General features: G+C 50.2%; 1 protein-coding gene and 1 long non-coding RNA gene across 12 annotated transcripts in view; one reads left to right on the forward strand and one right to left on the reverse strand.

The window, feature by feature from the left end:
* Positions 1-398: 398 nt before the first annotated feature.
* On the reverse strand, positions 399-21840 carry LOC118553975 (uncharacterized). Of its 5 annotated transcripts, none has more exons than XR_013448378.1 (7): positions 21680-21840; positions 20722-21549; positions 19127-20576; positions 15812-17649; positions 3338-3502; positions 876-975; positions 399-616 (listed from the first exon to the last, which is right to left on the reverse strand). It is a non-coding gene; the product is annotated as an uncharacterized LOC118553975 (long non-coding RNA). The 5 variants fall into 5 exon arrangements; XR_013448379.1 differs by lacking the exon at positions 399-616 and having other exon boundaries at positions 750-975; positions 20722-21225; positions 21501-21549; XR_004926292.2 differs by lacking the exon at positions 399-616 and having other exon boundaries at positions 750-975; positions 15812-15918; positions 17242-17649; positions 21680-21839.
* The window catches only part of DHRS3 (dehydrogenase/reductase 3), a 37519-nt gene continuing 30360 nt past the window's right edge, over positions 18860-26018 (forward strand). For 2 of the 7 annotated variants that reach the window (XM_036121211.2, XM_036121215.2), the window contains exon 1: positions 20472-20666. In XM_036121211.2, coding sequence (XP_035977104.1) covers positions 20472-20666 — 195 coding nt within the window. Of the gene's footprint in view, positions 18881-19698; positions 19826-20070; positions 20095-20220; positions 20351-20471; positions 20667-26018 lie in introns of those variants that run through there. The other 5 variants (XM_036121213.2, XM_078073783.1, XM_078073784.1 and 2 more) reach the window with 5 other exon arrangements.

Raw genomic sequence — 26018 nt, forward strand, 5'->3', positions numbered from 1 at the left:
GCAAGGTCATGGGGGCCAGGCACAGGACTAGCTGCTGTCCTGTGGCCCAGTGCAAAATGAAAATGCATCCCCCTCGTTCAAAAATGATCAGGGATTTCCAATTGGCAACAGTAGAGCATCAGACCAAGTCGGGGAGCCTTCTTGGTGTGGGGCCCCGTGTGACGGCGTAGGTCACATACCCACAAAGCCACCCAGCCCTACCCTGGAGAAGCTCCCAGTCTCATGTAAGATTTGGACAGGTTATTTCCCCTCTGCCTTCTTTATCTGTAAATTGGGTTTGTACCTGCCTCTTATGTTGGGTTCTCATAAGAATTAAATGAATTTTTTTTTAAGGAGTTTCCACGCCCAGCGTGGAGCCCAAGGCAAGGCTTGAACTCACAGCCCTGAGATTGAGACTTGAGCTAAGATCGAGAGTCGGACGCTTAAGCCAACTGAGCCACCCAGGTGCCCTGAGCATTAAATAAATTATATTTATAAATGTACTAGAACAGAAACGAGTGTAGAGTAGATCAGCAATCAATAATAGCTATTATCATCCCAGTAGGTTCCAAAAAGGAGAGAAGGGCCAATGTGGGGGGAGCAGTTCCATCGGAAGCGGTGTTGAGTCTGCTGAGCCCTGAAATACAAATGCAAATGCATGTCCCCCACAAACAGAGATAAGCCATATGGCATTCACCCCCGATTTATAGGACTGTAATAGTGGTAGATTCACCTCCCTGGCTGTGCTTTATGTACTTGTTCACATTAGTTTACCTTTCTGGGACCCACATCCTCTAGCCAAACCGACGTGCACCTCCACCTCTTAGCTGTGTGAACTCAGCCCTTCCATGCTCGGTTTGCTTCATCTGTATGAAGAGCATCATAACAGTACACACCTCAATGGGCTGTTCTGAGAATCACGCATGTAAAGCCCTTAGCATGGGCTGGCACGTGGAAAGAGCTTTCTGTTTTAGCTGGAGGAAGCATCCAGAGTACCTGGAATGGCAAGAAGAGACAAACGAAGAATGATCTAGGACCAAGCTGAGAGACAGTTTACAAAGTAACTGACCTGGGGTGCCTGGGTGGCTCAGTTGGTTGAGCATCTGCCTTCAGCTCGGGTCCTAATCCAGGGTCCTGGGATCGAGTCGCAAATTGGGCTCCCTGCTCAGTGGGGAGCCTACTTCTCCCTCTGTCTCGCTCTCTCTCTTCCCCTCCCTCTCAAAAAAAAGTGCAGATGAGGTTTTTCCTTTGGTCTTGTTCTGTGTCCTAAGAGCTTGGCTTTGTGACCAGTGAGAACATCCTCTCTGGTCTCTGCCATCCAGAGGCTACACTTACCCGGGCGCACCTTGGTGGCCAGTCAAATAGACTGGGGACCCAAGACAGGCAGTTATAAGCATCAGGGAAGTTTGTCATGAGAGGTCCCAGCCCATCAGGGCCTTTGTCATTTCCATCTTCGTTGTCTGTTAGTGCTAGAAAGTCCCATTCCCGTAGCACCTGCCTGGCGTCACAGATTACCATCTCACGTCCTCCTGCGAGATCAGACTAACACGTATGCAACAAAGGTCTCCGCTTTCTTTGACCATTCTTGGGAGTAAATTTTGAATCATCTATGCCCTCTCCAGGGACACCTCTTGCATCCATGGTAAAGATTTAGTCTAAGCCTGGAAAGTTGCCTCCAGGGCTTTCCAGGAAGAGACTTACTGGATTGAGTTGCTGTTGGAATAAATATTCTAATGGTGATCCCGCTTTGTCAGTGGCCAGATGATAGATCTTTTGAATCAGAAAAACTTCTATATTTGAAAAATTTTTTAGAGAGCTCTTATTCCAAGCAGTTGCCTTATTGGTATTTATGGGAAGATCAAATTGAAAGGAAAATATAAAAAAAACCCAAACAAACAAACAAACAAAACCAAAACTATAACGGCTAGGGTGCTGGGTGGCTCAGTTGGTCAAGTGTCTGCCTTCAGCTCAGGTCATGATCCCAGGACCCTGGGATCAAGCCCTGCGACAGGCTCTCTGCTCAGTGGGGTGTCTGCTTCTCCCTCTCCCTCTGCCCCTCCCCCTGCTCGAGTTCTCTCTCTCTCTCTCAATTAAATAAAATCTTAAAAAAAAAAAAGTATAACATGACTAGCTTTAGGGAATCCCTTCAAAAATGAAAGAACAGAAGTCAGAAGAAAAAGCAAGGGGCACCTGGGTGGCTCAGTCGTTAAGCGTCTGCCTTCGGCTCAGGTCATGATCCCAGGGTCCTGGGATCGAGCCCCGCATTGGGCTCCCTGCTCTGCAGGAAGCCTGCTTCTCCCTCTCCCACTCCCCCTGCTTGTGTTCCCTCTCTCGCTGTGTCTCTCTCTGTCAAATAAATAAATAAAATCTTAAAAAAAAAAAAGAAGAAAAAACAAAAACCAAGTCTGACACAAACCCCCTTCTTATAGCTCCCTGTATCCCCAACTCCCTGTGCCTGACCCTCCAAAAGATCCTTAGGCTTTTGGATCTCTGGGCCCCTGATCTTTCAAACCCAACCTCAGCTCCTCAGCCAATTTCCTTAAATCCTAAAACCCCAGATTCTCCAGAAGAACCTTCAAGAACCAGCTGCCTATTTTAAGCTCCCTTCTACTAGCTTTGCAGAGAGCACTTGGGCCGGATCTCCAGGCTCTGGGAATACCGGTTTCTTGTGTAACTGTGAAATGTCAGGAAGTAAATCCAATAAGAGCACCCAGGAAGGGCCATAAAGCTCATTTTGCTGTGTCTTTTAATTCCTCATATTTTCCAGGGCTTTGTCATCAAGCTCGGCCAGCTTCAGACATTCCTATGCAATGTCAATCTTTGCAAAGGCAAGAGCACGACTCAGAATAACTTGAAGCGCATTCAGAGATATCCCTATTTGCCTCCAGATAATTGCAGACATTGCAAAACAAAACAAAACAACCCAGGACACGGGAAGAGAAATTGTCCCACAGCTAAGAAAAGGGAAGGTTTAAAAAGCAATTCCCTTATACCCAGAACCCCCCAAAAATGAGAAGGTCAGCCAATCTTAAGTCACACAGAGCCCACCATAAAATTTAAATATAAGACTGGGAACCAGATTTCATAGCTGACATGGGCGCGACTTTCTCTACCATTAGTTCGGAGAGTTTGTCTCCACCAGGCAACCCTGTTTGCTCCAGGCTGTCAGTCTCAGGGAGACCTGTCCTACAGCTAGATCTCTGCCCTGCCCAGCATCGATCTGTAAGCCTCCTCTCCTTCACCCAGCCTTTCTTTCGAGCATGCTGCTCTTCACCAGCAAACCTTCTGGATAGAGATCTGTTATGTAAATTTAATGCCCCTATAAATCACAGTGAGAAGGGTGTTTTTGTTTCTTTACCATCAGACCAAGCTCCCCCGTTTCCTACTTTCTTCCTACTTCTGTTCCAAACTCCTCTGAAGAAGATAAGTCTTTTCAAGGTGTCCCAATCGGGGGCACCTGGCTGGCTCAGTTGGTAGAGCACGGACTCTTGATCTCAGGGTCGTGAGTTGGGCGTAGAGCTTACTTAAATGAAAAAAAAAAAAAAAAGTTAAAAGATGTCCCAATCAGTCTTTGGGTTACACATGCAAGTGAAGTTGGATTGTTACGAAGTGGGGAATGTGTGCACATTTCTTGGAAAAGAAACCTTCTCTCCAAAGATATGGGAGCAAGGAATTGAGCCTATAATAGACTCTCCTGCAACTCTCTCTACTCTCTACTCTCTACTCTCCCACCCTGGAACATCCCAATCTTGCCAGTAAAGAAAGCAGGCAAATTTGACTCGGAGGGAGACCAAGTTTATTGATTCATACGGGACCTGAGGGCCATAGACTCTTCTGTAATTCCTTGGTAGTTGTGGTCCCCAACACAGCTGATACATTCTTCCTGCTGAAGCGGCCTGGTTTACAGAGAGTGACCTCTCCTTGGCTTTCTTTTCAATCCCACTGCACCCTGATTCGCAATTTTTCTTTTTTGCATTTACATTTAGAGGGAGGCAACCCGGACTTGCATACCGCATGGATATTGTGGGTCTCCCTCAAGGTTTTCTCAAGTCCTTAAAGCAGATCGAGACTCTATAACCTCTACCCAAGGTTCCACCCTAGTGCCATATGTTGATGACCTTTTACTCTGTAATCAAACTAAGAAGGGAGCTCTTCCAGATCTCCCCATTCTCTTGCCAACACCAGCTGGACGAGGCCATGAAGCCTGTGGATCTAAACTCCAGTGAGTGCCAACAATTGTTCTCCACTTAGGATATGAGCGTTCAAAAGCTCACTTCAAAACACCGTGAGTCAATTCTGTCCACCCCTCTCCCCAAAATGAGAAAACAGTTCCGGAAATTTTTAGGGGCCACCAGCTACTGCTAACCAACGGATTCCTAATTTTGTGGTTTTTACTAAACCTTTGCTTGTTTATTCTCTCTGATATCAGCTTAGAGTCTATTTCCTGGATTTCAGAGGCATGAATCTCCTTGGAAGCCTTCAAATTAGCTCTGTCCACACCCACGGCTCTTGGCTTAACCTAATTTTGACAAGCCCTTTCATTTATATTGCCATGAAAATAATGGCATTGCTGTGGGCATTCTAGGACGAACTGTGGCTTCTCAGACATGGCCTATAGCATATTTCTCAGGCCAGTTAGACGCTATGGCATTAGGTATGTTCCCATGCTACGCACAGTGGCTGAAGCTGCCACCTTGATTGACAAAGCCAAGGATCCCCCACCACTTGTATGTTTCCCATGGGGGGTCTTCTCGCTTACAAGTTCATAGGACACAGCACCTTTCTACATAGCAACAGACCACTTAGAAAAAGCTCATTTGACTAACCCATCCTCTTCCATCAGGGTAACCTTTAAATCCAGCTGCCTTACTCCCCCTCCTGATGTAGGAGAACCCCTCTCTATTCCCGATTGCCTTACAACCATAGACATGGTCTCAAAGCCACAAGAGGACCTCTCAGACATCCCTCCAGACAATCCAGGTGTACTTCTATTTTGTGATGGCTCCTATAAATACAATTTCCAGGGAAACAGAATAGCAGGTTATGTCGTAGTTTCCCCGCACAAAGCACTGGAGGTACATTCTTTACCCACCATTAACTCAGCCCAAGTGGCTGAACTCATAGCTCTTACTAGAGCCTGCACGTTGGTAGAAGGAAAAGCTGCTATGTACTCAGACTCCAAGTCAGCTTTTGGAGTCGGCCACGCTGTTGGCAAAATTTGGAAATCCTGGGCATTCTTAACTTCTGCGGGTACTCCCTTTGCGAATGGGCATGTAATTGCTGACCTACTACGATTTATTCACCCCCTTCTGAAATTGTCATTGTTCACCGCTCAGTCCTACTAAGAAAACAGAGCTGCTAAGTATGCAGCCCAAAATGGATCTCCTTATTCTTTCTCCACCCAATTTCTAACTTTACCTTTATCCATTGAGTGATATTATTCATTATCAGGCAAATGCCCCACAATCTGAAAAGGACTCTTGGACCCAAAAGGATGCCAAACAATTATCCGACGGATTCTACCCTGGGCCAAAAGGACTCCCTAGCCCCTTTTCTTGTAACCTTTTGCCTTGTACTTATCTCCCACCAAAATGGGCATGTTTCAAACAGGGGACAATTAAGGAACTAAAAGACCATTGGTTTTGTCCTGGCATCCACAAAATTTCTGGCCAAATTATTTCCCAGTGTGCTGCTTGTAAATCTCACCAGATTTCTGGAAGAACTCAGTTTACCCTTTTTGGTCCACACTGCCCTTTTTGGCCTTTCAAATGGATTTTATAGATTTTCCCTCAGCATTGGGATATTCTCATTGTTTGATTATTGTCTGCAGGTTTAGTGGATAGATGGAATGCTATCCAACTAGATGTCCTGATGCCACAATGGTTAAAAAATTAATACCTGAGATTATTCCTTGTTTTGGCATTCCTTTATGGATTGAGTCAGACCAAGGAACTCACTTTAGCAGAGAGATAAATCACCCAATTACAAAAATTCGGGGGTACTCATTAAAATTTCATACCCTATGTCAGCCTCGATTATCAGGGCAAAGGAAATCTAAAAATCTAGACATAAAAAGGAACTTAGGAAAGATCTGTCAAGAAATCAGTCTTCAATGGCCGGAACCATTGCCCTTGGCCCTTACGAAGATCTGGGATTCTCCAAATAGAAGATATGGCTTAAACCCCCTTTGAAAAAATGTTTGGTGGTCCAATGCCTATGGGTATCTCTAAACCTTCCATTCAGGGATTAAGGGAACAATCCGATGCCATGACTAACTTTGTATGAGGACTAACTGGTATACTTGCAGCATATCACCCACAGCAAAAGAGGCATGCCCGCCACCACCTGATGAGCTTGGCCACCCCTTTCGACCAGGGACCAGATGTACATCAAGATCTTTAGAAGAAAACACGCTCTATCACCTCGCTGGGAATGACCCTCTGAGGTATTGCTGAGCACCTGAACTGCCATCAAAATAAAAGAAAGATCGTCCTGCATTCGTGCAAGCTGCACCAACCAAAGTAGACCCAGCATATCCCTCTCAAGACGACTGGGAGACAGCTCTAACAGGTGACCTAAAAATAAGGGTTTCCATGGCCAAGTCCCAAGCCCCAGAAGCAGACCACACCACCATGGAGACAGCTTTTCCCAAGAGCACAGATCAAGAAACTTCTCTTTCACCTACCCTTCTCGCTTTACAGGTTTTGTGATATAAAGAACAAAAACTAAAACAACTTTCTTTGAATACTTTGTCACAGTTTAAGTCCCTTAATAGAAGGCTGACTGGGGAGTGCTGGTCTCCCTCTATCCTACTTCCCTAAGTCTGTACTATGAGCTTTTTCCCAACCTGTCTTGCTCTTACTGACACTCTCTTTTTCAGCAGGTGGGGCACAAACCGAACACCCCCTTTATGCCAATTCACCAAAGCTGGCCACATTAACTAATCAGTCTGATGGTTGGCTGTCAACATTCAGATAATGCAAAGAACCCGAACTGGTCTTTGTCCCTGCTGGTCTGACACCTGGCAGACTGAGCACGGAAGATGGATGGGCCACAGGTATGGTATCCACGACCAGGAGAATGTCACTCTGCCTTTTCCCCGGAGAGTTACTTGGACCCCAGAAAATCTCCACAGAAGCTTAAGGACTATCCCTTGTCAGAGTAGAAATGATGGCTGAAAGTGTTTCCCTTTGTACTGAAAACAGATGTGCCATCGGACTTCTCCTGGGAGACAGACCAGGACTCTCCTGCAGTCAAACCCTGTGGCTGCTGCTGCTGATGGCATCTTCAAACTTAGCAAGGAGATTAAAAATAACCAGCACAGACATTTGCCAAATCACCAAAATGTTTTTGCAGATCAGCCCTGTATGACATGGGGTATCTCAGCTGTCCCCCTCATTAGATTGCCCAATACCACAGACTATATTTGGGTGGATTGAAATTCTGGACTTACTTGGGGAGGTGACAATACTAAGCTTTCTTGCTGCCAGAACCAACCATAGGCCTCCTACATCAGCTATTTCTCAACCTGTTCTGCTCTTGGAGACTGACAGGACCACATGACGAACAAAGCTAGATGGATATTAACATTAGCAGTGGCAAGGGTCATTGAACCTTCCAGACTTTGAAAGCTGCAGGTTCCAACCTAACCTTGCCTATAAACCACACTGGGCTTTCTTACTTTCATGTGGCAACAAAGTACATAGAGTGCTCCCACCTAAATGGTCTGAATGATGTGGAGCTGGATGCCTGGCTCCTTCCTTCACTAAGCACTCCACCCTAAATGCCAGCCAAATTGCAAACTTGGGCTCCTTTGTTCATAAAATTATGCCACCAAATGTGCCCATTGAGGAATCCTAGAAAATCCACTGGGATGTGACAATTCCAATGTCTATACTGCATTAAAAGTCTTAGTCCCAAATTTCAGAGATTACAAATTAGGAAAGACAATCCAAAACTCTCTCTCTGGTAATGGAACAAGAGTTCAATATACCACTGGGCCAACTTTGACAACACCCAGATCAAGAGTTTACAGCTTAGCCTCTATGATTCTCCAAAATCTGCGTGCTCTGGATATCCTGACTGCCTGGCAAGGAGGAGCTGGTCCAATCATCGGTGGAAAATGTGGCCTCTGTGTAAACCAAACCGGGCCAAGTAACATGTAACTTAAATCTGTCAAAAGAAAGAGTGAATATTTTTCACCAGGTCAATGAAGCATAGACATTATATTGGACTGATCTATTTCCAGAGTGGGAGACTGGTCTGGTGGGGTGTGCAGAAATGTACTCAGATTTGTCCTTTCCTGTTGTTCCGTCCTCATTCGGATCTATGTTCTTTCCTCTCTTTGCAGATCTCTTACCACTCCTTGACTAACTCGGTTTCTCCCTCCCCGGTCCCCAGCTCAGCGTTTAGAATGTGAGCTTCCAGGACAGTGCCAGAGGAGGGAACTATAAGGGCCCAGGCAGGCCGCCCCAAAATGTACCCCAATGGCATATTGATTATCTTGAATTGAAGCTCCTTGGAAAACAACCAGCAGAACAAGGACACTCAGACCCTCCTCCAACCCCCTGAGAGCAGGACACAAATCTCCCACGTGAAAAATACCCTCCCTGTACTAAGAAGTCAAAAAGACATCCTCCTCACCAGAGTTAGGGACTTTAAAGTCGAGAAAACCGTAGAAACAAACCCTGCTGGGTTTTTTCCTAATCTAGGGTTTCAGCCTAAATTTGCTTAGAATTCCTTACTAACTAAAGCTCCCAAACACCTGATTTCGTTTATCCTGTCAATTTCTCACAAATTTATTGTCTCTTTGTCTAAAATGTATAAAGACCACCTGCCTTGGTCATTGGGTCTCAATTTCATTATTGGGCCTCCATGCACGTGTAATAAAACTTCGGTTTTCTCTCCTGTTAATCTGCCTGGTATCAATTTAATTCCTAAACCAGCTAGAAGAACCCAGAGGGAAGAAGGAAATTCCTCCCTCCCCTGTGTCTTCACATGGTCTCTCCCATCTGTGCATACATCCCTGGGGTCTCTTTGTGGGCCCAGATTTCCTCATCTTATAACACAACTCAGACTGGATTAGGACCACCCTCGCAGCCTCATTTTAAAGGTCCCATCTCCAAATACAATTGTGTTCTGTGGTACCGGCGTTAGGGCTCCAGCATACGAATTTATGGGGAACACAGTTTAGCCCATAGCAAACTGTGCTTTTCCAAAATGTCAAGGTCATGAAAGTCAAAGAAAGGTAGAAGACCAGAATGTAGGTGTCAAAAGAGGCATGAAAACTAACTTCCACGTGTTCCCTTGGCTGGGTTCCCAGACTAGAAAAAAAAAAAAATGCTATCCAAGAAAAAAATGTTTTTCTTTTGTTATAAAGGATTTAGTGACACAATTGGCCTGAATAAGCCCTGTAGCTTATTCCATAATAGCATCGTATCGATGGCAACTTTCTAATTTTGAAAAAACAAAAGTACTGTAGGGGCGCCTAGGTGGCTCAGTTGGTTAAACATCTGCCTTCAGCTGAGGTAATGATCCCAGGGTTCTGAGATCGAGTCCTGCATCAGGTTCCCTGCTCAGCAGTGAGCCTGCTTCTCCCTCTGCCCCTGTGCTCTCTGTCTCTGTCTCTCTCTCTCAAATAAATAAATAAGATCTTTAAAAAACAAGTACTGTAGTTATGTGGTAGGAAGTTCTTATTTTTAAGAACCGTACACAAAGTATTTGGGACTATCAGGCAATTGGGTCTGTGACGTAATCTCAGGAAAAAAAATATACAGACAGATGATGGATAGATGATGGATGGATGGATGGATGGAAGCAACTATAAAATGTTAGCTAACACATGAGTGAAGAGTACACAGGAATTCTTAGTCCCGATTGTGCAACTCTTCTGTTAGTCTTTTCAGACCTACAGTTTACAAACTTCCATCAATCCCTGAGTGGTGAAAACCTAACCAGTAGGTACCCGCACGCGGGGGTGGGGGGGCAGTATGTTGGGGGAAGGGCAGGAAGGGGAGGACACCTATCTCAAGCGTCAGGTGGCCCAGCCAGGTAATTAATATCACCCTCATTTTCAGTCTGAGGAAGTGGAGGCACAGAGTGCTTAAGAGTCCTGCCCGGAGTCACTCTGGCTTTGTTAGGGCAGGGCACACCACCAGCGGCCACTCTGGGGTGGGGCGGCCACCCTCACCTCCAGCAGCAGCCTTGGAGGAGGGCCGGTACCCGCAGGGAGGCAGTGGGTTGGGGGAGGTGGGTTGTCAGGCTGGATTTCCAAACCCATGGTTTTCCCTGGGTCCCAAACTTCAGGATTAGCCTCAGCCCCTCTGGCCCCGCAGAATTTCAGCACACAAGTAAGACAAAATAAATACTTACAAAAAGTAAGCCAACGTGATCCGAACAAAGGGTTTTTATAAACTCGTGAAAAGAGCCCTTATCGGAAAAGGTTTAGGCGGGAGGCAGGCATGGGGGTTGTGACACGTCTGATCACTTCTGCAGGCTCCTGGCAAGCAGTGATCATTAGCAGATTTTGTTCTGGGTAGGCTCAGTGTCAGCTCCACATTATGGGATTTTATGGGATTTATGCATAGAACTTTCCTACAAAGCAAGGTATTATAGGACGGATTAGGCAGTTCCAAGAAGCAAAGGTTCTGGCTCCCCTGTCTTATTTGTTAGCAGATTTTTTGAGGAGGCCCATGATCAGGGGCTCTGTGGCCTCACACCAGAACTCCTATATCCTGCTGACTCTAAAACAAGATACTCGTACAAAAAGATTGAGTAGATTTTTCTTAGTATAAGCTCATTATAGAATGTTAGGAATATGTAAAAAGACCTAAAAAGGAGATGAAAACCACATGCACCTACTATCATCCAGAGACAGCCACAGGTAACGTTTTGATGTATTCTTTTCCTGTCTTCTTTCTGCGTGAGGATGTGTGCGCACACCTGCATGCGTGGGTGTGCGTGGGTGTGCGCGCGTGTGCGTGGGTGTGCGCGCGTGTGCGTGGGTGTGCGTGGGTGTGCGCGCGTGTGCGTGCATGCAGAGAGAGACAGGGAAAGACAAAGGTCCAGAGCAGGGGGAGAGAGAAGCAGAGAGAATGGGCTCTGCAGTAAACCGAGTTAAATTTGAGGGTCGCCTGGGTGGCTCAGTCGTTAAGTGTCTGCCTTCGGCTCAGGTCATGATCCCAGGGTCCTGGGATCGAGTCCCACATCGGGCTCCCTGCTCTGCGGGAAGCCTGCTTCTCCCTCTCCCTCTCCCCCTGCTTGTGTTCCCTCTCTGGCTGTCTTTCTCTCTGTCAAATAAATAAAACCTTTAAAAAAAAAAAAAAACGAGTTAAATTTGAATTCCATACCTGCCACTCATTGACTCCACGGCCTTGACCAAGCTGCTTGACCTTCATTTCCATAGCTGTAAACGGGGAATATAGATCCTTCCTCAAAGGAACCGTTTTGATTAAATGAGATTAAAGTCAATGAACATGAGGCATTTAGTATACTGCCCCACACACAGTAAATCCTGACCAAATGGTAACTAAATCAATACGAATATGTACTTTTGGCTTTTTCTTTCCAAATGTGGGATCATGCTGGTGATACAAATGTGTATCCTAACGCTTTAAGGGTTTTACTGCCCTAACTGTGGGAAAACAGACTTCTCTTCCCAGGGAGCTAAAAAAAAAAAAAGTATAAAATTCCTAATTATGCCCTGCTTATTAGACTGACTCTGTAACGAGGTAATATATTGTCAATAGTGTGCATATGATTTGGGGGCTGGGGGGTATTGTTCTTTTTCTTTATAACTGACCACCCTACCATAAACTCAACAAGAGCTTAGAAGATTGGATTATACCATCTGTGTTTCAGCGACACCACCCAAGACTGCACAACTTGGACAAGTTGCTCCTCCCATGTGGGCCTCGGTTTCCTCATCTGTTAAATGGGGACAGCAACAGTGCCCCGGCAGCCGGTGGCCATGACAGCTAAGGGACAAAATCCACACAAAGCACAGAATCTGGTGTCTAATAAGCACTTAGGAAAAAGTAAAATAATAATGATTATTAAGTTTCTTTTTTTTTTTTTAAGATTTTATTTATTTGTCAGAGAGAAAGAGCACACAAGCAGGGGGAGTGGCAGGCAGAGGGAGAAGCAGGCTCCCCACTGAGCAAGGAGCCAGATGCAAGACTCGATCCCAGGACCTTGGGGTCATGACCTGAGCTGAAGGCAGACGCTTCACCGACTGAGCCACCCAGAAGTCCCTATTATTAATTTTCTTATATTTAAGAGACATAATCTTTATATCATGAATATACGCGCTTCCATTTGTCTATTTCTCTACTCGTATTTTATAAATTGATTAGGGCAACATGCAAAAAGACACTGAAGTAATTGCCCAAACAAGGGCTTTTCGATGATGGAACCAGAGTTGGCAGGAGGGAGCCCTGCGTCCCCACCCACTGAACCACAGCAGGCCGGATGTGGCAAAAGAAACAGAGTCTGGAGTATCTGGGACGCATATGCAGAACCAAGGGGACAGGCGACCGGGCTCTCTTTGTCATCATAACAAAGAGCACTCTCATAATAAATGGCAGAGATGTAATCAATCTTAAGGCAGGTCCATTGTTGAGAAGCAACAAAGGGGAGGCCCTAGGATCGCAAGTTAGACCCGGAGAGGTCTACCTCCTGCTTGAGAATTTCCAAATGGCCTGAGGCAAGTGACAACCTTTGGAGTCTCAGTGTCCCCATCTGTTAGGACTAAATGAGATATTACATTTGAGCATCTACAAATAGCACCCAGGGCGTGGTGAACATTCAATAAAGGTTAGCTGTTTGTAGGGACTTAAATCCATCACTAGACTCTCATGTCTTACTGCTTTTTTTAAAAAACTCAGTACATTTGGTCTCCCTAGTGATTCTCTACTTCTTATGGTGGACATTAATGTGGACCAGTCCCTATGATCAATTTCCAGAAAGAGGGCAAGAAAACAGCTTCTGTTTTACTGAGGTTCGCACTTCATTTATTTCTTAGGTCTCAAAAGACTGATATTTGCTGGCTCAATGGTGGTAGTCTAGGGCAGAAATTGCCAAACTACAGTCCCCAAGGCAAGTTTGGCCCAAGCCTTTTTGTCTAAAGTTTGCGGGTCTCTTAAATGTTTGTAATCAAGACAAGAGTGATATTTCACGATGTGTGAATGATATGAAATTCACATTTCAGTGTCCATAAATAAAGTTTTATTGGCACACAGCCACGATCATGAGAGAGGGCACATCTTTAGCTCTTTACATATTGTCTGTTTACATAATGTCTGTCGCTAAGACAGCAGAGTCCAGCTGCTGCAACAGAGGCTACATGGCCCATAGAGCTGTCTACAGAAAAGGTTTGTGGGGTAAGGATGGAGCACTCCTCGGGCCCCACCTCTGGGCCCGTTCTGGTGCAGGGAAGGCTTTTTACACCCTGCCACTCAGATATCCCCCACACTCACCTCCCCCCAGTCGGGGACCCTGTCACTCAGGCTCTCCATCCGCCCCACCCCGTCCCAGACTGTGAGTTCCTTGAGGACGTGTTGCCAGGACAAAGGAAAAGAACACCCACTGAGAATCTTCTCCCTGCCAGGTACCAAGCCCTTCAAAGACATCTCTGTAGGTGGTAATTTCCATTTTAGGGATGAGAACACAGAGGCTCAGCTCAGCAAGGCAAAGAGCCAGCCCAAACTCACACAGCAACCAAGTAGGCAGAGCTTAGATTCAAAGCCTGTCATGCCAACCCCAGAGCCACCCTCAGACCAAGACTCCACGCCCTGATTTAGGATTGTGTGACCCACCCGGAGACAGGAGGCAGGAGACAACCGCTGGGTGCCCTCCTGGCCTCCGCCCAAGATTTCTCGGATTACACCCCCACCCCACCCCACCCTGTCTGTGTTCCTGCCACGTGTCCGCCTTGGCTGTGGTCTGCGTTTCCACCCAGCCCCAGCAGCTGGAATAAACACGACCTGCCCCAGCGTCCACTCCCATGGAGCCCACAGAACCCACCAGCAAAACCTGCCTGTGTGAGCCGACCACACCCCTGGAGCGGACAGGAGTCGTAACTCCACGGAAAATACTCACCTGTGGGGGGCAGGCTTTCACGGAGGAGAGAAGCCATTCTATCTGCTCTGGGTTTTTGGTTTTGGTTTTTTATATATGTATCCAGTCTCACCAAGGAGAAAAGGGGCCCACCTGGTAAATGTTCTGGATTGGGGTAGGGGGCAGGGTGTTTTATTAGGTTTTTAAAGTCTCCAGCCTTTGCAGACCAAGTGTCCCCCTCCCCACAGGGATCTTCCGCTGTCTGAAGCCTGTTTTGTCCTGTTTCCTTTGGCTGGGCAGGTTCCCCTGGCTAGCTGGCCATCTTACACAGCTCCTTTCCCCCCAGGTGTCCGTCTCCACATAGATGCCCCACCCCCACACACACACAAGGCAGCCCATCTTAAACTTCACGAAACACTGGTTTCCACTAGACCACGAGGTTTTCCAAATCCAACCCCCTCATTCAACACTGCTAGCTTGTTCTGCTCAGGGCAAAGTTGCCAATGGTCAAATGAAGCAAGCGCGCGCGTGTGTGTGTGTGCACGCGCGTGTGTGTGTGTGCACGCGCACGTGTGAGCACATCAAGTTATCGCTGCATCCACTCCCGGTTCCCTGCAGGCTGCTCTGGACCCTGCAGCAGGAGCATCTCCCCTACATCCTTCCTCTCTTCACCTCCCAGCAAGGCAGTAATGCCCGCCCCATGAGGGCAGGGACCTTGCTGTCCTTCTCACTACTATCTCTCCACCATCTAGAACAAGGCCTGGCACCCAGTGACTACTCAATAAACAGCTGGTGAATGAATGAATGAATGAATGAATGAATGAATATACATATGAAATCTTTCACTACTTTTGCTTCTGAGGCTTAGTGTTAGAGACTCAGTTTCTTCACTGGGGGAGAGCAGGTCTGACTTCACTTACAAAACACACAAGTAAAAAATGATCAATTTCAAGATGGTGACAGCAGAGTATTAACCCCCACGGGGATCCAGCACCGCTGAGTGGGTCGCACGCCCACCTAGGCAGTCCAACCTCTACCCCTGAGAAGCTCCCAGTCTGTTGTGAGAGTCCCATGTGGAACCAGTTACAGCGCAGTGTGAGTGTGCTGGGAGGGAGGGAAACCCTGGGGTCAAGTGAAGGGACCCTGGGGCCATCTTTGGCTGAGGTGAGGACACTGGGGACCAAGGAGGCAGCTAGGAAGAGTTTCCTGGGGGTAAAAAAAGTAGCATAGGAGCTAAAGGAAACATTGTGAAACGAATAGGTGTTTCCTTGGCCAGAGAGAAAAGGTCCTAGAGAAAGTGTGCTGGGGCGGAGGGCGGTGGGGGTTGTGGGGGTAGAAGGTGACGGGAGGAAATGAGGGAAAGTGCCCAGCCTGGCAAGGTGTTTCAGGAGCCCTGCTCCAGGGCGGTCCAGGAACGCCGCAAAACATAAGCCCCATAATCTCTGCATGGGGCCAAACTGGCTCCCCAGCAAGATGGAAAGGGCCTGACAAGCAGGGACCATAAAAACAAGAGCTAGTACTCACTGAGCTCCTGGTAGGGGATTTTCCAAGTAGCTGAATCTATCTTCATTGTTATCCACTCTTTACAAATGAGGAAGCTGGGGATGAGGGGCTGGCAGAGCTGGGACTTGAACCAGAGCTGCCGGGCTCTGCTCCTCTCTGACCCAGCACGCTTCACTACCCCGCAAGCCTCCGGACCCGTCCGGGGCAGCCCAGGGAGAGGACCCCACCAGGGTGGGTTGGCTGCAGGATGAACTGAATGGGTGAGTGTACGTACCTCTGCTCCTCCAGCTTCTGTTTTCTTCCCTGTTAGGTATCTGTAGAGCTGCTGAGAGCCACCAACCCAGAACAGCCCAGGAGTGAGGGCTCAGTGCCCTGATAGACCTTAAGGGCAAAGGAAGGAAGGGCTTGCCCAGGAGTGTAAAAGCAAGGGAAACTTCCTGCAGGGCCCGGAAGTAGCAAGGGGCTGCGGACATTGGGTGCCCAACAATCTCCTGCCTGGCCTGCATGCACACTCACGGGCCCCCACCCTAGGATGCTGGTTCTAGTAGTCTAGGCTGGCAGCCCAGGAATCTGCATTTTGACAAGCGCCCAGGTGATCCTACACTCTGTGAGAGACATCCATGGATAAAGGAGACAGAACATGGCATTCGACCAGGGGTTCAAATCCTATCTCCATCTCTTAGCTGTGTGATCTTGGGTGACTTTCTTGACTTCTCTGAGCCTCATAAATAAAAGGCAAGGCTTGATGCCCGTTTATCTTTCCAGCTCTCTGCTAAGATGGTGATAAGCAACAAGCCATGAACATTCGAGTGCTTGGCACCGGGGCTGCAATAGTAAGTAAAGAATAGGGGACCCAGTGGGGGAGGGGGGAGGGACACATTTACAGGCTGGTGGCCTATCCAAGGCCAGCAAGTTTCCCTGCTAGTTGCAGGGGAGGCTCTCCTGGGGGCCCACCTCTAACCCTGATGCCCGGCTGGCTCTGGGCTGGAAGGCAGCTCGGCTCTGGGCTGGAAGGCAGCTCTAGAACTGCCCAGCTGGGTCCTTGCACCTCCTGTGCCCGCCCTGCACCAGGAGAGCTGAGTCATGGAAAAAGTTAGTTCTCCAGGCTACAGCTCACCCCCCACTCCATCAAACCCACAAAGGCTCCTTTCACTGATTTTGGTTGGGGGGGGGTGGCTGGCTGTGGGGCCCTCTCCCTGGGCTGGGATGTGAAATTTCAAACTTTGCCCTGGAGTTAAATTCCCCACCCCTTGCCCCCAAGGAAACTAAGGGAGGAGGGGTACCAAGAGCAAAGGACAAGGGATGGGAGAGGCGGGAGGGCGGGGGGGGGGGGGGGATCCTGTCTCGTGCAGTTCTCACTAAAGCCAAGCCACAGGGACCCTCTGGACACCCCCCAGCCCAGTGCCCCCTCAACCTCATCTTCCTGGGGACCAGATTGGGGGTGGGGCACAGAGGAGGTGACAGACAGCACCCCTCTGGGCAGCTGATAATGGAAGAAGCCTGAGGCCCACAGAGATGGCAGGCCCACAAAACCCACATCCTGAAGGTAGGACAAGTAGGAAAAGGGGTCTGCTTCTCAGCCAGAAGCCAATCCCCACCCCCTTTTAGGACTGCCTGACTTGTTCCTTTTTATTCTGCTTTCCCCCCAAAGCTGATGGCTGGGAGAGGGAAGGGGCCCCTCCCTTGTGGCCTTCCGTGAGTCACCTGGATATGCTGTGCCTGTTTCCTCCTGCATTAAACGGCTGGGATGGCACCCATCTCTGCAGGCAGTCTCATTTTTGAAATCAGAATATGTGTAAAGGGCCCGATACCCTGGAGGTTAATGTGGGTCCTCAACCTCCTGTCTGCCTCCTGCCCGCCCTCCATCCTAAAGACACATGCAGGGGAAACATAAGCAGGACCCAGTGGTCCCCCAGCCAGTCTGGCGTCAGAATGGGGCAGGTAGATTGGGGACCAGGGGGCACGGGTGAACATTCCACAGTGTTTATGAGTGGCTTAACGTCTCTGTGCTGGTTTTCTCCTCGGTCAAGCAGCAGGCACATGCGGAGGTGGGGCTATGATCTTCGCAGGCCCTTTTAGGCTTGGAGTGTTGCCCTGATGTAGGAGAAAAGTCTGGAAGCAAAAGGAGAGCTGGTGAGTGAGGTGGAACAGGGGAGGCCACCGCTGGGGCAGCTCGGAGGCGCAATGTCGCAGGCAGGCCACTAGGCGGCCCCGAGGATAACAGATGACAGATGACAACAGGCTGAGTGCCGGCTTCCAGCTCCAGATTTCCCCAGCGTCTTATTAGCAGGCCCGCTGACACCAGGCGTGACTGGGTAGAAACGGCCTGTCTCTTTCGGGTTGGGATTTCTTTTCCATTTTTAGAGACCTCCAAGGTGGGAGGGTGCAGGCACTCTGACGGAGTCCTGCCTTTTGCCATGGTCTGGGAGTCAGATGAAGACAAGGCCTACCCTTGGGTCACACTTTGAAAGGGTTGCATGGAGACGGGAGGCAGTCTCATCCCCACTCTCTCCTCCCCTTGCGCCTGAGTGGGGTGGTGTTGGGGGAGAAATCAGGTCTGTATTCGAATCCCTCCTTCCTGTAGTTTCTGGCTGGGTAACCAGGAAAATGGAGATACTACAACCCTATTGCAAGGTCAGTGGGAGGATTAAATGTCAGAATATAAGCCCTCCGTGTAGAAGCTCTCTTCCAACCCCACTCTTGCAGTGGCTCTCCAGATGATGAGTTTCCCAATTCACCTGGAAGGAAGATCCTCACCTGCAGAACTTCTTCCCCTAACTACAGAGCCTTTGGCGGGAAGGTCATCCCCAGCCACTGCCCACCCCCCCCTCCCCAAATCAGCTTTTCTGAAAGCTACTCTCTCACCGGGATCCTCAGCAGAACTCCCAGATGGAGCACTGAACAACCTGATTCCAGTGCACCCAGCCCTGCTGAATCAGAACGTCTGGGGGTGAGGCCCGGCTTCCTCGCCCCAACAAGCCTGGCTGGAGAACTCCTGCCCCAGATTACAGAGTAGATCCCTGGCTCATCCTCTCACCTCCTGGCCTGGGACAGTCAGGGTCAGTGGGAGGCAAGTCCCATCAGCACTTCTAACTGGGGCTGCTTTTGTGTGACTCACTTCCCAGACTTCCTGCAACAGACATCTCTAAATAGCAGGGTCCCACCCTGAAGCACAGGAGACACTCTCCCCAGGGAGAGGGCAGGAGGTGAGAAGGTGGATGCAGGCTAGGGCAGCCCAAGGAGACCCAAAGACAGAAGTCGAAGCCTGCAGGGAGGAGGGGGCTCCCGCCCAGGGCATCTTGTTTACAGGCTTTTGTTACTAAAGAAATTGCTGTCAGTCAAGGTAATTCTACCCCAGATGAGCAATAAATATGCTCCCAGCTAATCTTATGGGGATTTTATTGGCACCTTGGGGGCAGAGGTTCCTTCACCCGGCTCACCCCCTCCTCTCAAAGCAAAATCCTGCTTCCCAGCTGCCCCCAACCCCCACCCCAGCAACAAGAAGGACCCGGGCAGACTAAGAAAGTGCACTCTTAAGTGAAGACAGAAGGCGTCTGGGCAAAGGGCGGGAGTGGTTTCCTGGTCCTACCTGGAGGCAGGGGGTGACCAAATAGCCTGAAATAACCCCGGGTCGACCTGGTTGGATCAAAGCGTGCGCGAGCTCCCCCGGGCCTGCCCCGCGCGCAGGACCCGGCACCTGGCCGGCGGGCGCCCCAGCTCGGGGAGACCGCGGCCCGGGCCAGGAGGACTGTCTCGGGGAGGGAGCCGGTTCGCAGGAGTCGGTTCCAGCGTGTTCGAGTTACTGCCGCGAGCCCTCAGGGACACCGCGGGCAAGTCCCGGCTTGCAGAGAGGGGAGCCAGCCGGGGAGAGCGCAAGTCGGAGCGAGCCCGTGTGCGCGCCCGCGCGCGCGCCCCGCACTGCGCAGGGGGAGGGGAGGCCGCGGCAGCCACTCAGAGGAACGGTAGTGAAGCCTCCGAACAACTTTAACTGTCAATCAGACTTAATGGGGTATTAAAAAAAATGGGGAGGGGGGAGGAAAGGGCAGCCCTCTCGCTCCGCGCCGCTGCTGCCCCGGGAGCAAATGAATAAGGCGGCGCTGACGAGGGCGTCCGATCCACACGCGCTCCGCACCCGGGCCCTCTCCAAGTTGGAAAGGACAAAAAGAAGGCAATAAATGCTAACAAGGGAGAGAAAGGGAGCCGGATCGAGCGGCAACTCCCGGCCTCTGCTGGGAGAGGGAGGGCGAGAGCCGGAGAGAGCGAGCGCGCGCGAGGGCGAGCCATGCACGTAAAGAAACTGACACCCGGACCCCCCACTTCTCCTGCACGTTGCTGGCAATCAGATCGCGTTTAAGCAATTTCCTGAGCCCAAGAATAGCAATGAGTCGGGAGACTTTCGCGGGCTGAAATTGGGAGCTCCAAGCACTCTCCCCCCACCACTTTTTTTTTTTTTTCCTGGAGAAGGGGTGGGGGGGCGCTACAATTTGGAAACGGCATTTTTTTTTTTTTAATCTTGCACTTTGAAACCGCGGGACTGTAGCAGGGTGCGCGCGTGTGGTTGGTGCCTTTTTTTTCCCCCCTGCCTAAACTCCTCTGTCAGCCTGTAAACATTACCTGAGAATTCCCCAGCCGAAACGGCTGCTGGGGCAAGAAACTTCTTGTTAGAACTTTCCACCTCCGGCTCCCCCTCCAGCCCTCTTACTGTCCCAACCTTCTCAGACGCTTTTTCTCCTCCCGAGGAGGATTTATCTTTTTTTTTTTTTCCTCACCCGGTGTTTTGCATTTGGGAAGAGGTGATTTCAAGAGTGGCCAGGTGGGACGCCTCCCCCCTTAATTCGGTTTATTTATTATTGTTTGGGGTGTTTTCTTTTTTAATTCCTGTTTTGCTCGGTCCGGGGAGTTTCGCCCCCCTGCCCGGCTCCGCGGCGCGGAGGATGGTGTGGAAACGGCTGGGCGCGTTGGTGGTGTTCCCTCTGCAGATGATCTATCTGGTGGCCAAAGCAGCCGTCGGACTGGTGCTGCCCGCCAAGCTGCGGGACCTGTCGCGGGAGAACGTCCTCATCACGGGAGGCGGGAGAGGCATCGGGCGCCAGCTCGCTCGCGAGTTCGCAGAACGCGGCGCCAGAAAGGTACCGGGCACTGCGACTCCAGGGGGTGGGGGCTGAAGGTGAGGGGGACGCCCACCTGCTGCCGCAGCCGGAACCCGCGCCGGGGAGAGTCGCCGGCCATCCTACTTCTCGGCGCCACCCGCGAGTGCTGTGCTAGTCAGTTTCACCTTGTAAATTTCCCGGGCACCAGGCTGTCTTTTTTGGCAGGTCCGGAGCTGGTCTGCTCCTTTGGGGTCGGTGGCTGTCTGGCCGTTCACCCCCACCCCGAAACCGAGGGGACCCACCCATTTCCCATATTCCTCCCTCCCAAAGGAAGGTGTTGTGTTTTCCCCCCTTTGCCTTTCCCCCATTGCCACCACCCTGGTGAGTGCAGGGTGTGCGCGCTCCTGGGTAGAGCTGGGAGCCGCCTGCTAGCTGGCTTCGTATTTTCCTTGGCAACCCGCTTCCCAGCCCCAACCTGGGCGGCTGCAGTTCTGGAGGCACGAAGAGAGGGGATACTCGGTTTGGGTTTGAGAGGGGGGAGCGGTCTTGGATGTCTAGCCCGCGGGACAAGCTCTCCCACGCCCAGGTGTTTGGAAATCTAGAAAGAGGGTGACAGGGGTAACCAGCAGCTGATAAAGAGCCCTTGTTCTCACCTTCAACCCTGCCCCCTCCCCCCAGATACAGCCCCAGAGGGGATCCCTCCCCATTAAATGAGGGGGTGGCACTGTGGGGAGGGCCCTCCTTCCCCAGGGCTGCCTTTAGCTTTTTGGTGGTTACAGCATCTCTTCCTCTGGTTTTCCCAGACCTGGTGCCTGAGAGTGGGGAGGGTGAGCCGGCTGTCACCCAACTCTGACCCAAGCCAGGCTGACTCACCCGGTGACTAGAGCAAAGGAGAGAAAGACTGGAGGCTGGCAGGCTGGCCCTGTGAGGAGGAAGAGCAAAAACAGGGAATTAGTTTGAAACTTGTTGGGGGGTGGGGGGGGTGAAAGGGCCAGCAAAGCCAGCTGATCTGACATGGAGCCACATACCTAGGGGATTAAGTAAATACGTACTGTAGGATAGCAAACCTGCCTGTAATTCCAGGTTGCTTTTGTTTTGTTAAATACTGCCCTGAGATTTACAATTCCTCCGGGGTGGCTCAGACTGGGACTGAACTTTGGAGCCTGAACTATCAACCAAAGCCGATGGCAGATTAACTCTTCCCCTGCCGGGCCAGTGTGGGGGAGGGGAGGACCCTGGTGGCCTTGCTAGCTGGAGTCTGCTTGTCCCTGGGTCCTGCTTCTCCTTGGGTGGTTTGGACAGCTGCTTGACCTTGCAGTTGGAAGGGTAGTTCGGAAGTGTTTTTAACCCTTGGACACACTGAAAAAGGAGAAGTAAGAGTTGTTCTCAGCAGTTTCATTTCCTTGGGGTGATGCCCCATTGGAGGGTTCCCAAAGCCCTTTGTGGAGGGGGATCAGGAGGTGTCCTTGTAGGGGTATGTGAGGTTTGGGACAGTCGCGTGTGATTGTCATTCCTTAGCTGTCTGCATCCCGCAGAAACTTTCTTCCGACTCTTCCAGCTGGCCCAAGTCCTGGTCTCTTTTACTGCTTTTGTAACTGGCTGCAGTAGGTTTACGAAGAACTCTTTTAGTCAATCTGGAAAAACTTGACTGACTATAAACAATCCTAAATTAAAGAAGTATATGGCATTGGCGGCGGCGAGGGCTGGGGGGCGGGGGGGGGGGTGGCGGTTAGTAAAATAGTCCCGAGTGGCACCCTGCAATTTCATACACTGGGAGCTGTGTCCCACCTGACTTGGAATGGACATTCTCTTCCAGGGAATAAACTCAGGGCCAATGAGAAATATGTCTTAAATTGATATCGGGTCACCAGAAATGGGATCCATGGAGGCCTGTGAAACTTCCAGTGCCATTCATGCTGGGTTTAGTCATCAGCCCTCAGGATGAACCAGAGTGCTCCCTATAACTCGTAACTGTCTGACCAATTACTAAAGCTACTTTTTAATGAGCCCTCCACTTGCTGCCATGGTGGGGAATTTGGAATCTGCCTGAGTCCGTCTGGGGCCCTGGGACAATCCCAAGCCAGGAGTGTTTGGGGGCCCATTGGGCTTGGGGACAGAGGGCCCTTCGTTGTGGAGTGGGGAGTTGGAGGCCACATCTGAGAGCCCTTCCAACCTGGATTTGGGTGGGATTGGATCTGGAGGGGGAAGGCCCCCAAAAGGGAAAGAAGGAAGGAAGACCAGAGCCTCGGCCAACAGATGGCGTATCCAGAAGAGAAGTCCGCTTACCTTTGGGAAAGAGTGACAACCCAGCTTCCCATAATGACCTTGGGCAATATTTGTGGGTGGGAGTGTGCCTTAGGCTGCAAGGTGACCCAAAGGAGGGTTTTTCTTAAAGGGACACAAAGGCTCCGGGAGTTGGAAAGTGCCTCACCTGGAGGCATCTGTCCTTACCCACAACATACGGAGGTTAACCGAGGCAGGGCCACCATGGTTAGGGTCTCCAAGGGAAAGGTTGCTGCTGGGTTATTCCCACTACACTCTTTTTTTTTTTTTTTTTTAATTTTCTGTGCTCCCCTGGAATTCCTCCCACAAAAGCTTTCACAGAGCTTGGGCCCATCCCTCTTCCCCTCAAGGCTCCTGGCTAGCTAGTCAGCTGGCACAGCCTCCAAAGCCTCTGACTTTGACCGGGTTTTAGCAGGGGCCCCTGGGAGGAGAAGTGGACTATGGTATTCGAAGTGGCTTTTACAGCTTTTGCTCCAGTATGAGGCAAGTGGCTAGACTAAAGTCCTGGGCTGCAATTGCAGGCCCGTGGAGACAGGGGCAACAGATGAGGGCCGAGTCCAAACATGAAGGAGGGGTGCAGCCGGGACTCAGGGACCCCTTCATTTCCGGGAGGCAGTATGAGAGCTGGCTGAGAGTTGCATCTGCTTGGCTGTTACTGAGTTTACAATATGTGGGTCGAGAGCCTTGTTCCTAAAGCAGCTAGCCAGGAACTAGTCCTTTATGTAGATTTGTGAATCCTATTCTCCTGCCCCATCCGTTCAGCAAGTCCCACCTCCATCCCGTTCCTGACGCTGGGGCAGGCCCAGGTCCATCGATGCCACGATGACCGGCTGGTTCACCGAACCTGCTTGAGGTGTCTGTCAGGTGTTTGGCACGGCTCTAGGCATGGAGGGGGTGGGGGTGTGAGTGGGTACAACAAAGACGAATAAAGACCCAGAGACATGGCTGGGTGCTCAGAGTCAAGGCACAAATTACAGTATGTATTCGTTTCTTCTGGCCGCGTAACAAATTACCACTAACTTGATGACTTAGAACAGGAATTTGCTCTCTCTGAGTTGCAGAAGCCAGAAGTCTGAAATCCAGGTGTTATCAGGGCCCTGCTCCCTATAAGGACTCGATGGGAGACTCCTTCCTTGCTTCTTCCAGCTCTGTGGCTCCTGGTGTTCCTTGGCTTGTGGTGGAAACTCTCCAGTCTCTGCCTCCTCATGGGGCCTTAACCTCTGTCTCTGTCCAACTCTATGTCCTGTCCTCTCCTTATAAGGATACCAGTCAATGGGTAATGAAGCCTCAACCAGTAATGAGGCTTAACTAATTACAACTCCAAAACCCTATTTCCAAATGAGGTCACATTCAGAGGTTCTAAATGGGCTTGAAGTGCTCATTGGTGGTAGGGTGGGGGGGGGGGGGGGACACTACGTAGTGGGAGCCTAGTAGAGCTGTTAATCCATAACAAAGGCTCACAGAAGGCTTCATGAAGGAGGTGGCATTTGAGTCAAGAGTTCCAAGTAGAAGGGATGTGAAAAGATCACTCCAGGTGCAAGAAACCACCTGATCAAAGACTATGTACCCCACTGGAATTGGGGAAGGGAGGCGGAAGGCAAAGAAGGACAGTATTGTACTGTGGGATAGGGAGCTGGGGAGGTAAGCAGGAAGTTGGTATCTCGGACCCTGAGTCAGGCCAGTACAGATGAGAACAGGAAAAAGGAGGAAGAGAGGAGAGGGGTCCAGACAGGGATTCTTGTGGGACCCAGAGCCACCAGGACGAAACAGCTTATTAAACAATGATGTGTGAAGGTCACAAAAAAGGGGGTGCTATGGGAGACAGCAATGGCCCATTTCCCCCGCCCTCACCCTGAATGCAGACTTGGCTGGAAGTTCCTGGGAAAAGGACCAGGCTCCTGTTTGATGCGGCTTGGAGCAAGAAGGTAGACCACCTGTCCTTCCTGTGGCATCTAGGGAAAGTCTTTCAGCTTGGAGCATCAGGTCCTTGGGTTTCAAACAATGGGCCTTGCACTTTGGGCCGTGTTATGAATGGGCAAACACCTCCCTCCCACTGCCCCACCCACTTCCCGTGGGGGGCCAGGCGCAGAACTGTGGAGCTATCCCAGCTGTGGCCTGGCGTCCCTGGGCTGGGAGGCAGAGACTGGGTTCTAGACCCAGCTCTGCTACAACCCTAGGAAAGTAACTACCTTCTCTGGGCAGCCGCTGAGAAGCACACCTATAAAATGAGAGAGCACACAATGACCCCTAAGATCCTGGCATGCCTTAAAGGTGTCATATCATGGATCAGCCATCCCAGGAAAGCAACACATTGCCAAGCTTCCCGAGCTGGGAGGAAGAGACCTCTTCAGAACACATTTGTCCTCTTCCCTGCTGATCTCAGCCTTTCTTGCTAGTCCTCAGATCCCATTGACCGAAAAAGCAGCAGCTTGGTGTTGGGAAACATGCCTACAGTGGGTAGGAGGCTCACTCCCACTGCTCAACTATCTCAGCAGCCTCCAGCGAGCTGTCAGCCATGGGTTTATTTCAACTCTTATAGAAGATATTAATATTGTCAACCTATAGCTTTCAGGAGATCAAGAGGCCCAAATTCCCCAACTAGCATATCAAGGAGAACTTCCAGCTTTTATCCTAAAGTCACCCAATTGTCTTTTAGGGCTTTAGAGCATGCTCACTAGATCTGGTGATACTGAGCTCAGTTGACAAGTTCATGTTCGGTCTACAGCCCATCCGCGAATCTTCGCTTACACTCCAGGCTCTCCTGAGCTTCAAGCTTCTCAGAGCCTCTGGCTCTGATCCCTGCCCAGAGCCCTCTGATCTCTCTATCGTTATGGTTACTTTCCCTGCTCCATTTCCAGCTTGTTATTTGTCAAGGTCATCACTGAGAAATCTCAGCCAGATTTAGGAGAAGGTAGCCCTTGGCCATCTTTTTCTACCTGGGAAAGCTCTCTGGTTGTCCCAGTCACTGCAACTTGTCCTGGAAGGACCTTGTCCCAACCTGCCACCACCATCAGAATCCCACAGGGTTCTGGGCATTGGCACAGGAACGATTCCAGACCCAACATATTCTCCTTTATCCTTGTGCAAAAGCACGACCGCACCTAGAAT

This window comes from Halichoerus grypus, chromosome 5 (assembly GCF_964656455.1).
Source record: "Halichoerus grypus chromosome 5, mHalGry1.hap1.1, whole genome shotgun sequence".
Lineage (NCBI taxonomy): Eukaryota > Metazoa > Chordata > Mammalia > Carnivora > Phocidae > Halichoerus > Halichoerus grypus.